The 14109-nt window shown below is 38.7% G+C and overlaps 1 protein-coding gene across 2 annotated transcripts in view; it reads left to right on the top strand.

Annotated features, from left to right (window-relative positions):
* CCDC178 (coiled-coil domain containing 178) overlaps positions 1-14109 on the top strand; it is a 202147-nt gene that overhangs the window by 71694 nt on the left and 116344 nt on the right. For both annotated transcript variants that reach the window (XM_089518854.1, XM_089518855.1), the window contains exon 18: positions 65-224. In XM_089518854.1, coding sequence (XP_089374980.1) covers positions 65-224 — 160 coding nt within the window. The remainder of the gene's footprint in view (positions 1-64; positions 225-14109) is intronic.

The raw sequence follows: 14109 nt of genomic DNA, 5'->3' as shown, positions 1-14109 counted from the left end.
CTACCCTGAAATTCTATACAATATTTTATAGCAGTAATGATATATATTTTTTTTTCTCTTAAAGGATTAAATATGCTAAAATAAAGTCAAAGGAGCAAAATGCTCAGATGCTAGTTGATTTTCTCCATAATCGGCTGGACTATATTGAAAAAAAAGTTAAGACAGACAACAGAATTTTTGAAGCACAGCTGTGGAAAAGACAGGAAAATCTGAAAGCTAAGAAGGTTTGTGCAGTTTTAACTATTATCTTTTTTAAAATATTTTTTGAGAATTCAGTAAACATTTATGTATTACTGTCCTATCAAATACTTCAGCCGAAACAGAAATTTCAAAAGATGCCTAATTCAGGGCACATTTTCACCCTAAAAAGATGTCACACACAAAAATATGCTGTTTCCTTCCAGTGAATAGAGATCTGAGGGTCTGAGGAAGTAGACTTAAGTCTACAAAAGCTCATGCTGTCAACTTCTTTCTTTCGGTTAGTCTCAAAGGTGCTACAAGATGCTACATACTGATTCCACAGATTAACATGGCTATATCTTTGAATCCTTCCAGTGAAGACATGGAAAATCTATAAATCATATCAGTGGTATTTGACACCAGCCACTTGATCAAGCTTTATTCATAGAAATTAAATGAAAGGTTTTGAAAATTTCCGCTGTCCCTTTACATTTAGGTTTGGCATTGTTACATGTTAGCCTTTAGTGAGTAAGGGGCTATACAGACCACCCGTGCTTTTACTGGCCAGATCAGGGCTGCAGCACCCTCATGCTGCAGCTCTGATCCAGTCTCCAGAGAGCATAAAAAGGAGCCGCAGAAACCAGGTCCTTTTTGTGCCCTCCAAGGGGCACCATAGCTGTGGCGGCACTGCTTTATGATGCCCCTTTAGTGTGCACCATGTGAAACAGCCCATGCCAAAATAGCACCCTGGGGTTGGGGTTAGGGGATGCAGCGTGCGGATGCTGCACCCTAACTCTGCCCACAGACTGGCTCAAAGTGCTGGTCTGTATTGGCTCTAAGGCTCTGAGTTCAACAGTTCCAAGGAGGGTTGTATGGGACTGCAGGTTTACAGTACAATTCTCCCTCAAAGATGTTCTAGCTATAGAGAGTTACAATCAAGGACAAGCCTCTTCTGTTAGCAGAACTCTGGTCTTGCTGGCAGATATCTGAATTTAGCCAGCAGAAGTATCTAACAGCAGAATTACTCTGTTGGCTAAGATTCATATCACCTAGGGAGACAGCCACAATCTTGGCACAAGAGTGTAGTTGTAAGTTCCAGCATTCCTAAACTGGGGAGTGTCCTAGTGTCTGTTCAGCTGCTCCTTGGCCCTCTCATTCAGATAGGATCTAAGAGTAGAGGGCAATCCTAAAGAAAACAGTCTGGCATTCTAATATTGGAGCCTTTGATATAACCATTCTTACCAGTAGGATATAAACAACATGAGAGCCAGGGCTGGACTCTCTACCCCCAGAACACTTATCCCTCTTGTTTGATACAGTGAGAAGGGGTTTATTTAGACTGGATACAGGATGGGCTTAAATGTTACCATATGCTGAAGATGTGGCTGGGAATGGAAGGATTTTGGATTCATTGTACCCACAGTTTCTTCTTTCCCACTAACTTCCACACTACCAAAAAACCTTCTCTACCAACAAACCTCTTCTCCCTTTCTAAGTTTGGAACTTTGTCTAACACTTCAGATGGAGAGTTCTCTTTTGTATTACCCCAGGATACTGTTCTTGGAACTATATGATTGTTATCATCATCTTTCATTCTGAGATATCAGATATCTGTTTTGGAAGGCAAATGTGTAAGATTTGATTCTCCTATGACTAAACAGTTTCAAGCGGCAACCTTTATCCAGCAAGTAGTGAACTGCCACTTACCATAGCAGTGGTAGTGGTTGTTTCTTGCCAGTATTTTTCCAGTGACACATTCCAAATTGACCTGCCATGTTTACAACAAAGTGAGGAAATGTGTAGATCAGTGGTTGAGCACACATTTTGCATGCTTGAAGTTCCAGGCATGATGCTGAAAATGTTATGTTTTTTCATTGGGCCAGCTGCACACACCCATGCAAAAGTACCAGCCCAAGTTTGGCCCTAGATTGTTGATACTGCCTTCAGACAGTAGAGTTTTGGTTTTGCTGTGGTCACATCCCTTGTTCATGGTGGGATGATCTGAGATGCTGACTGATCATTTGCTCTGAGTAATATATAAGATGCTGTGATGCAGAAAATGAGTACTTCATCAGATCTGCACAGATCCAGTGGAGTGTTAGGGTTCTGACTATTGGCTTCTCACATCTTATTTTAGCTTTATTAGCTTGTGGGATTCCCCCCCCCCCTTTATTTTCTTTCCTACTTATTTATGTGTGAAAAATGCCTATTACTTCCCTTTGTGATTTGCTCTAACTTGAAAATATCATACAACTTTGAAAGTAATCAGATTCTTTAGGTTTACAGTATTTGCAGGTATGATTCACAACAAATCACCATATGTGAAATTTACAGGTCTTGTCTAACAATATCTATAGCAAATTGTTGCTTTGAAACTCAGGTTTGATGTGTGAAACCTGGATTTGCAGGTGGCTATAGGTTTTGTCCTCTTACAGATTAAATGGATGAAACATTTAAAAATATATTTAATATTTTAAAAAGTCAATCTGTGTTTTTATTACACTTGTAATAATGCATTATTCAACTCTGAGGACCAGTATTTAATTATTTGATACAGTATATTACCTTTATATAAAATCACTCTCTAGACTTGCAGAACATGTGGTCTGAGGCATGACTTTATGGTATGATTGGTGTTGGTATGATCATTCATAGTGCAATAAGTGCAATAATGATAAACATCTTCTGTTTGGCATTGAATATGTTTATTTTCTTAAGATAGCAGTAGCAAGTACATTTCTATACCGCTTATGAGTGCACTTAAGCACACCCTAAATGGTTTACAATGTGTAAGGAAGGCTGAGTGGACCCTGGAGCACTGCCTGGGATCCAACTCACAACCTTGTGGCAGTGAATTGCTGCAGTACTGGGATTTAACCATTGCTCAACCAGGGCTCCTTCCCCCTTTGTTAATTTCCCCCTTTGTTCTCACTCACACATCACCATAAGCAGCAAATATAGTTGTGTTTCCAGTGGTATTTAAAAAGTGAGGTGCACTTGGAGTATATGGTTTTAACACATGTTTTCCATATGGTTTGTATCTTAAGCTAAACTAAAAACATTCAAACAAGGCAAGTTTACAAAAAACAAGTGCTTTTTTTTAAAAAAATAACCACAACCTTCTCCCAAAATGTGGAAGGGTTGGGTGATGTTCTGAACAATATGGGAAGGAATACAATGATGGTTGAAGAGGGAAATTGCTGACAGCAGGACTTGTATCCCAAGATGAGATATTAAGGCATGTCACAGAAGGAAAGTTTTTTGCGTGGTCCCCCCCCCCCCCCCCGGACACTGCATCCCAGATTGCTTGGGAATTCTCTCCAGTCCTCTCTAGAGGCTTTCAGAAATTAAAATGGCTGCACAGAAGAGGAGTGAAAAGCATCTTTCTGTGAATTTACAGATTGTGCAGACCACCCCTAAGGGTCGGCTTGTAGCCGCCTCCAGCTGCGTCGAATTGAGCCATGGCAACTACATGCTGCGGTCCCAATCTGGCCTTTCCAGGGCACAAAAAGGACCCAGAAAAAGTGGTTCCTTTTTGTACCCTGGAAAGGGTGTGATAGCCATAGTACCACAGCTTTAAGATGCTCCTTTGGCATTGCATCATATGGATGCAGCACCAGAGGAGTGCTGTGATGCTGTGTGCCATGTAGAGCAGCGCGCAGTGTCACACCACTATGAGGCGGAATCAGGCTGTGTGTCATATGGATACCACACCACAACTCCGCACCCAGGCCAGCCTTAATGGCCAGTCCACACAGCCCCTTATTTTCCTAAGGTTGGAGAACAAAATATTCTGGCCCCATCCATCTGTCAGAGAAGTACAGTTGGCCCTTCTTATACACGGATTTTTTTATACACAGATTCAAGCATACACGGTTTGAAAATGTTCCAAAAAAGTATAAATTTACCTTGATGTTCCATTTTTTATTAGGGACATCATTTTGCTATGTCATTATACTTAATGGGACTTGAGCATACACGGATTTTGTTATACACGGGGGATCTTGGAACCAAACCCCAGCGTATAACAAGGATCCACTGTAATGGCCTCTTTCTCTTTCTTTTCTTCTTTCTCTTTCTTTCTTTCTCTCTGTGTAACTCCTGAGGTATTTCTTTCATCATCGTCATCATCGTTGTTGTCTGCTTTTTGTAAGCCATCTTGGCACATCTTGAAAATAATAAAAAGGAAGAAGGAAGGGAGACAAAAAATGTGGCAGCACTGTAAAGACTGATTTTTTATTTTTATTTTAACATCAGTTTTCATGGATATGAACCCACTTCAGATGCAGTACTGAATGGTATTAAGACCTCAGGTAGAAAACATATTTATATAGTTGTGGGAGCAGGACAGAATGTAATAGGAACTGGAAAGATGCAAATCATGTCCATTGTCCTCAATTTTCAAAGAGCTGGGTTAGGTGATACAGATTTGCCATATCTTTACAGTGGCCAGTTAGTGTTGATGTGACAAAGCAATAAATCTAACTGCTTACTGAAAGTCAATTTCCCTGGGTTCAGTATTCTCTCTGAGAAGATTCTTTTCATTACATGTACAGTAGCAAGGACTATTGTATTAATATATGTAATGTGCCATGAAGCCATTATGTATGATCATACCACTGTTAGTGATTCAGTAGTTTCTGTTTCTAGTCTTCCCTTTGTTCAAGGACCTTGTTCAAGGAACATGACCTGTAAATCCCTTACTACATGCTGAGGAATGATGAAATGTTTTTAACTGTTTTTAGGATATTGCCATTTCTAATGTCAGATTTGTGTCTGAGACTGTCCAGTTTGTCTAGGATGGCATATATTACATTGGAGGAAGAGCAAGTTGTAGTGGTATTATTGACCCCTGTAATATTGCTCCCAGAGTAGGACAGGGTTGGCATCTGAGTTCATGGCAGGGTTTTGTTCCTGTAATATCATCCATGTTATGTATCCTGTTGTAAGTGACCAGTTATTTAATATTTGGAGGCTGCTTGTTCACCAAGGGTAGGGTGGAAGCTGTTGAAATTCTGGTGGAACTTATCAAGTTATTGCTTTTTAGATTGTAAGCTTGAGGGCAGGGAACCGTCTAATTAAAAATAATAATAATTGTAAGCTGCTCTGATAGCCTTTAGAGCTTAAGGGCAGGGTATAAGTACTCTAATGATAATAATAATAATAATAATAATAATAATAATAATTTCTGTGTGCCCAAATTATAAAGATGCCATCAAAAGATCTTAGGTAGAGGAGATTTTTTGGGATACATTTGCTGATGAAACATTGTCCTCCCCCTCCATTCCCTCTCTTCATGCTTTAAGAGACTATTTTGAAAACTCCCACTTGAGAATAATTTCATCAAAAGGCAAGGTCTAGACCATGAAAATAGGTAAAGGAATGAATGAATAAATAGGATCCAGATCTCTATGTTTAGATGACAACTATGGAGCTTATTGCATGGGCCCTGGGAAATGCGCCTGGCACAGAACGGAAGGGGGCAGGAAGGGAACGGAATGGGGATATCACTGTCCACAAAGCACAATGGTGAATAATCACAAAATGTATTTTGTAATGGCTTGTGTATTGGAAAGGGACTACCCATTTAGCCACAAACACACTGGGTGACCTTACGCAAGTCACACTTTCTCAACTTCAGAGGAAGGCAAAGCCAAACTCCCTCTAAACAAATCTTGCCAAGAAAACCCTATCATAGAGTTGTCTTAGTGTCACCATAAGGTCATCATAAGTTGACATGTGGAAAGGGCTACAGTTAGGGGTGCAGCTGGGCAAGTGAGGCAGTGAAGGGGAGGGAGGAACTGACATTAGAACTGGAGCAGAAGGATTTCTAACTCCCATTTATCCTAACATGTGGCCTTAACAATTTGTTAAGCATTTGGAAAAGATTGAAAATAATTCAGTGATGTTTTCCCACATGGGTATACCTACATGAGTATATTGAAATAAGTGTCATCTTGCTACTCCACTCTGGGTTTTTGAGATCCATAAACAAGGTCCTGGTTTCTTAATCATAATTAAAGAGATAAGATCTTTATGTAAACAGAACATAGTAGTCTTAGCCGTCAGTATGAAGAGGCCATCTCATTCTCATCCTTCCAGAGACGTAGCCAAAGGGGGGGGGGTTCTTGGGGTCCAGACCCCCCCTTCCATTAGAAAAATAAATGGTGTGTGCTGCTGCGCCGCCACACCCAAGCCCCATTATAATGGTGGCACTTAGTCCGGACGCCCCCTTCCTAAAATCCTAGCTACGTCCCTGATCCTTCTTACGTATGTGGCCCATATGAACACTGTCACAAGGAAATCTTCATCTTTTATAGAGTATCACTGAAAGTGGAAACATATTTTCTCTTTTTAAATATATTTTTAGTTTAATTTGCTCATTGTTTGAAAACTAATTCTTATTTTCATGTTATTTTTCTTCTTCTTTTCTTTTTGATTGCTGTTTTTACTGAATGCATTATGAATTTTAATTATGTTGTGTATTCATTTATGTAAATCACTTTGAGCTTTTTATGAAAGGCAACAAATAAGTATAGCAATAAATAAATATACTGCTCAGGCCTCTCATTTTACCTAACATGAAATGATGCATTGTATAAGGATAAAGTGATGTCATATTATGAAACTTTTATTTTATAATAGTTGCATCCTGAATGTCTGGGAGGTTTTTTTGTTTGTTTGTTTGTTTCTTAAATTATTATGTATCTTGCATTTAAATCATTCTATTATGTGGTGATGAACAAAAAAAGAACTATAACTGTAGTCCTATGCAGACTTATTCCCAGTAGGATGAACAGTAATATAAAATTGTAAAAGATTGTGTCGCTGGATTGGTAGCTAAGGCCTAGTACAGACTGGCGCTTTGCGCCACCCTGGGGCCAATTTTAGGACTCCGTTGGGCGGGATGTCCATATGTGCCCAGCCCTACTTTTGGTGCCCGTGTGCCCCTGTCCACACAGAGCACACAATGATGATGCATGGGTGTCTGAGCGCCCAAACAGTGCTTGCTGGAAGCATTGTCATAATGGCACATGAGCGCTATTATGATGCCCTTAAAAAGAAGTTGTCTAGAGCGGCTCCTTTTTAGGAAGTTCACCGATGTCGTGCCATGAGGCTGGAGCAGCACCGATGAGGGACAAAAACGGGTGGCATGGAACCACCCATCTATATCCCCCCTTAGTTTGCAAGACCCAACCAGGGCAGTTGATGTCCAGAGATCTTTGAGTTCTTTCATTTATTGGGTTGCCATAAGATGAAGTCAGTTTAACAACAAATAATACCCATTAACTCCAGATTATATATTCTAGTGTGCCCTGTTATGTGCATATTGAAAGGTTGGAAAATCCGAAAGGGGTCATGAAAGGATGGCAGGGCCATAAAACACCTCTAGCTCTGCCCACCTCACAAGCTACAGCCTGGCACCCAAGCACTAGCCCAGTTAAATCTCGCCTTTGTTCCTGGAGGCCATCAAATTATGTCCACCTTCAGAGCATCTGTCAAATGCCTATGCTCAAGGATGCAAATTACCTGCTTGAATGTTCATTCATACAGTTAGGGAAAGCAGAGCCATGTATTGGAAGTTATCATCTTTAGAGGGGAGCTTTAGAGGGGAAAGTCTCATATCTATTTTGTTCTTCTTGTATACCTTCAAGTCATTTCCAACCGATAGTGGCCCTATCACAGAGTTTTATGGGTTGAGCTATGTTACTTGACCAAGGTCACCCAGTTGGTTTCCATGGCCTATCAGAATTTAGTCCAACACTCAAACCACTGTTTTCTGATACACCCTAAAAACAGTAGGCGATAACATCTTCCACCAGTTATCTATCAAATTCATAAACTTTACAACCCAGTATTTAAATTTAAAATCAGAATCTATAACTTTAGTTCTATTATCTGTAGTAATAAATAAATCTGAAGGAAGTTTTGATGCCTTAACTGATTCCAAAGTCAGTTTTTATTTCTTGGCCCATGGATTATATGATGTGATAGATTATATGATGTTGAATCCTGATCACACACATTCTTCTGTTTTTATTTTTAAAAAGGTAAGGATTCTGTACAAAATATGATAAAGCCTATATAATTCACAGAACTATTAACACAGAAACAACATATATACATATATATACCTGGAAAGCTTGTAGTTCACTAATGATAAAATAATTCTGCCAAATCATGAACTGGATTGTGTGGGCTAATGGTGAGCTCTGAATTCTTTGGATTGCTTCTTTACAAGAACAAATAACAGATAACTGCTGACACAGGCGTGATTCTTTCATCACTTAGCCATGCATAAGGTTTAAGGTCCTTTGCCTTATACCTGTTGGTCTGTGCTTATCCAGATTTCCCAGAATTTTCTGTTTTGGGCACCTGGGATCCCATGGCAGTCTTATGTAGTAGTCAGATCAACATCTCTATCTGACTTAAACATGTCTTAAGCATTGGATTATTAGGAAATTATTGCAGAATAATGAGTTGCAGCTTTAAAACTAATATTTATTTCCCTTGAAAAAGTTCAATAAAGGTAAGTGCACCTTCTTTAAAGAGCTAACTTACATAGACCTTATACAGTCTAAGAAAACTTCATACATTTTACAATACACACCAAGATCCAGGCAGATAATTCTCATTCCTGAAGCACATGATTTTCAAATCATCAACATGTATTGATTTTAATGTCTATTTCTTCTTAAAAACATTCTTACATTTATACCTTTCTAAATCAATATTTATGAAAAGAGTCCCCCACCAGGAACCAATACATTTCCAGAAGGCAAAGCTATTGTGGAGATATAGCATTAAAAGTTCAGTAATTTATTTATTTTTTTGCAATTGTGGTGAACAGTCTTTGCTTCCAGTAGTTATTTTCATTATAAATTATTTTTTTCATTCACTAAATGTTGCTATTACAGTATTATTCACTTACCCAATCAGTATTTACAGCAAAGGTTTTGATAGTTTTATCACATGCCTTTCAGAGCAGATAAAGACAAATTTGCAGGTTTTATAATTCCCACTACCCCTCTCATTATTTGCCTTTTATTTCTCATTCTAAATGTTATTACCATCATGACACCTATACAGCTGAGGAGCATAGACATATAGCATGATTGTAAACCAATAAAATCAGACAGTGGGGTGGCTATTTGGGTAATGCTTCCAGAACTCCCCACAGGATATCATGCAAGTCACATTTGCTATAACGCTAAATCTACCCAGGCACATGGAGCACAATTCAAAGTCTGCCTTGTAACATGGGACTCCCCACAACCAGTGTAGCACACTGTTGGAAATCCCTGAGTCAACTAATTGCAGACAGTTTTATAGTCAGATGATTTGTTAGCCTTACTCTGCACATAAGAGAATAAGCAATAGGGAACAGTGGATGTCTACAGTTTTAAAAGATGTCCCTGTATTTTTGTTACATAAAAGGAAAGCAAAATAATCCCAATATGTTTGACAGATAGTATAATATAATCATTATACTTCTTACAATTCAGCCAGATGTTCTCCAACCCCAGACTACCCGAACCATCATCTACATTTCACATGATATCTGTTATGATTCTTCCATCCATGGCTTTGCCATAGAAACCTTTGACAGAAAATGTTGTTGCCTGAGGATACTTGAAGGATATTTCAGCCAAAGACTGCTGTTACAAGATCTAGTGAGTGTATAATTGTAATGAAAATATCAACCCAAAGCTACACAGACAGCTGAGTAACCCCCTCCTAGGACTTCTCCTTAGCTAATGTTCCCTTTGCATTTCTATCTATCTCTTCTCCCAGTAGAAAATTCAAAATCAGTTTGAAGAAGAAAAAGGAGAAATTACCAATAACTTATGTAGTTCTGATATACAGTTTCTAAATGTATTAACACAATGTCCTTTGAAATCTTCCAGTCCATGTCTTCACTAACAGAAGATGCTGGAAGAGATCCCCTCTTCCTGAAGTATTCTTGTTTTTTATTAACACACAGATTTGCAGAATGATCTTTAATGTGTTGTCATAGAACCTAAAGCCCCGTTGTTACACTGTTCATCTATCAAAGGGAGTATGGAAAGTGATGGTTCTGAAGAGGTTTCTAAGGGAGGAGAAGGAAACCTTAAAATCATTAACAAGATCTCTCCTTTTCACTCACCATTTTCCAAGCAAGGAAAACAATGACAGAGAGGGCAGAGCCACCATTTCAGGTCACCGGGACTAATTACAGAATTTCAACTAAATAACCACATTGTAAAGATTATCTGCTCCTGTTTGGCTGATTACATTGTCTTATCCCTGGTTTACCACTAGGGGTGTAAAACTTCATTTATTTCATTCTCTCATGCAAGAATAAAAGAAATACAGAATATCTTCTCTCTGATGAGTGAAGTTACAGAGCTTTTGTGCATTTTTTGATGGCGTCACATTTTGGAATTTGCCATTTGATGAATGGGGTTTTTGCTCAAAAACATGTGGAGGATGGTTCCACAAAAGATTTAATTACACTAAAAACATGTGCAAAGCTGCTTTGTACAAATTTTGTGCACAGTTTTGTTCACATTTTGTACAAAATTTTAACTAAATAGTCCCAAAATGAGATAAAGCTCACAATGATGGCTACACACATACGTGTGTGTGTGTGTGTGTGTGTGTGTGTGTGTGTGTTGAGACATTTTTATCAAGCATGAGAAAATTTGAGAAGATTTTTTCATTCCTGATCTCCACACATATACAACCTGGTAGAATTAAGATGTCCTTTTGATGCTGATGCATTGAACCACTATTTCTCATCTGCAACAAGAATTTTAAAAATACTCTTTACATACTTAGGCTCCACACATTTCCACTTGGATAGAAGTTGTCCCTATCAGAGGCTTGATCCAAACCAAGCCTCGCCAGTCCAATTAGAGAATGATCAAAGACCAAGCAACTTGTGTGAAAGAATAATGGTGTTTATTTGCTGTGTAGAGAGATCTTGTAGCATCTTTGAGACTAACTAAAGAAACAAGTTGGCAGCATTAGCTTTCATAGACTTAAGTCTACTTCCTCAGATGCATTTATAGCCTATAAATGCATCTGAAGAAGTAGACTTAAGTCTATGAAAGCTCATGCTGCCAAGTTGTTTCTTTAGTTAGTCTCAAAGGTGTTGCAAGATCTGTCTACATACTGATTCTACAGACGAACACAGCTATATCTTTGAATTCTAGTGTTTATTTAATGCAGTGATGGTATGGATGCAGAGAATAATGCAAAAAAGTAAGCAAAGGAAAGCTTACAACATCCTTTTTATTGTTGGAACTCTCAAACTTTGATGGATGCAACTCCAAAAAAAAAAAAAAAAAAAGTGGTAAAGCAGACCAGCATAAAGAGCCAGTTTCAGGGTGGCATGGGGGCATGGCACATGCATGCCAGATGCCCCAATGCTGTGCCCAAGCCGGCATCATATCACTCCACTGCCCACACAGTCGGCGGTGTCTTGGCGTTTCTGCAGTGCAGCATTTACATGCACCACACCACACTGTGCTGCAGAAATGGGGAAAAGCTGCCGCTTCTTTTGGGGCTGGAAAAATGCCAGATTGGGGCTGTGGCATGCAGTTGCTGCAGTCCTGATCTGGCCATCAAATCAGTGGCATCAAGCCACTACTTCAGGCCATATGTTTTGCCCCAAAGTCTCTAGACGCCTCCACATCCATAGTCTTGAAGCAAAAGCCAGAAAAGGGCTGCTGGAGGGAGTCAGGAAAAGTAGGCTATAGGCAAAATAGCTTATTTTGTTTTGAGATGATGGAGAGAGAAGAGGAGCTCAATTACTTTATCAGTAGATGTTAGAAGTATCTTATCTCAAATACAGTAAGCTGAGTGAAAAGATACAGCCTCCTGTGTTCTGGTTGCTATTTCCAACTTAGCCTACATGCAGAATATGATTTCCTACAATGACTTGTGACATGATGCCCACAAATACTTCCTAACCTCTCTCTCAGACATAATGCTTATCATGTAAACTACTCTAAAGGATTTTCCTGATTGTGATAACAGCTGTGTTGGACACAGGTTGGGAAGGTCTTTGAGGCAGGCCTGCAGCCTCGCTATTCGCCTTTCAGAAGGAAAGGCAATTGCTTCATCTCAAGTGGCATCCTGTGACTCCCATCTTCACTAGCTATTGCTCTTGGCTAGTCAGTTTTGCTTTTCACTTCTTGTTTTTTCAGCTTGTTTTTGGCCAGTTTGTGGCTAATATGCAAGGGGAGGTTGGAAAGATTTGTGGTTATTTAAGGCATAACACTGTTCTAGGTGATATTTTCCTGGTGATTCTTTTGTCCCAGTTTTTCTTATATTGGGGGACTGAGGGCTTTGGGGGTCAAGAAAGACTTGAGAGTGCAAAGAGAAAGGAAGGAAGGAAGGAAGGAAGGAAGGAAAAGGCTGAAGGCTGAACATTCTTAATGCTGGGTTGAAACACAATTTCTAGTCCTCATAGTACTGGCTGAAATACAGTTGAGTCCCAGTAGGGAAGTAAACTTATAAATAATCAGAACCTTGATGGGGGAAAAACTGTTTCAACACTTGAGACACATTCTTTAAGTTGTGGGAAATTCATCTGCAAAAGTACAAATGGTTTTCCAGTGTAAAAAAATATTTTTGGATAGAAATATACAGATTCCTGCACAAAAATGAATTGTTTTTACACAGAAAAGGCATGGAAAATTACTTAATGTTTTTTTTTCTGTTTGTGAATTCATATAATTGCCCGAACTGTGTACACTTTACACATTTTGTGTAACATCACACAGTTTACACAGATACATAGATTCCTGTACAGAAGAATCGTTTGTAGTTTTTCTGCATGTGTTTTCTCTGCAGAAATTTCATATTTTTGCACAGGAATCAGTGTATACACATTTTCTCTGAACAGAACTTTTTGTGCAGAAAAAGCTAAATGTACCCCCAACACCTCCTGCTGTATGAATATCAATAAATCTTGGAAACTATGCAGAAACCTAACCTTCATATTCTTACAGATCAAGGAGTAAATTGTTAAAATTGCTTATTCTTCTGTGCACCATATAAGTGAATATTTACATCCTTTACAGCCCAACTAGAGTAGATTCACTGAATCAATGGAAGTTACATACATTGGCTTACTAGTTGCCTATTGTCTGAATAGACCTGTTGTAGCTGGGACTCACAGTTTATGTCTTGTCTGTGACATGAAGATGACATTGGAATTGTCCCCCCAAGTCTTCCACCTATGTCCTAAGTCCTAAGTCCTTCTACGTATTGTGTATTCCAACACCTTCAACCTGTGTACTTCGCCACATCACTAGAGGCCACCAATTACATCTACAGTAGCAGGAGCAAGGAAATACAAAACATGATAATATTACAATGCAGGTTAGGTAATCCAATATGTTGTGGGTGTGGAAATTCATCATGAGACTATTGATTTTGCTGACAGCCCTGTATCATGTGTAACATGTGTTTCTGTCCTTAGCTTTACAGCAGTATGTGGATGTTACACATTTGGGCAAGGAATCCACAATTGTTTATTGTTCATAAATACTTACTGTGCTTATAAATTACTAACAGTAACTACTAGCAGTAACTCACACCAGTGTTTGAACTTCACAGTATTTCTTTCTAGATGCATGAAAAAACTGATATATCATACAGTGTTAGTGTGTTGAGAATTAGTTAATACTAACTTTCAAGTTGTGATTCTTGTACCCATGCATAATTAACCCAAATGTTCTTTTCTAATCTGTTTGTAATACCCTTGATATCTATTCTCTTCTCCCAATATGTGCTGAACAAATTAGTCATGTAAGATGCTAAGTATTAAACCCGCTGAATAGTCTGAGTTTGCTTCTCACTATCTTCTAAAGAAGTTTTTATTTATTTTATTTATTTTGTAGAGACTAATGATGCATTCTGATTGATTAAAAAGGC

This window comes from Sceloporus occidentalis, unplaced genomic scaffold, assembly GCF_023333645.1.
Source record: "Sceloporus occidentalis isolate IW3139 unplaced genomic scaffold, rSceOcc1.0.p SCAF_3, whole genome shotgun sequence".
NCBI classification, from domain to species: Eukaryota; Metazoa; Chordata; class Lepidosauria; order Squamata; family Phrynosomatidae; genus Sceloporus; species Sceloporus occidentalis.
Note: the sequence above shows the minus strand (reverse complement) of the source record. Positions and strands in the feature narration are given on the sequence as shown.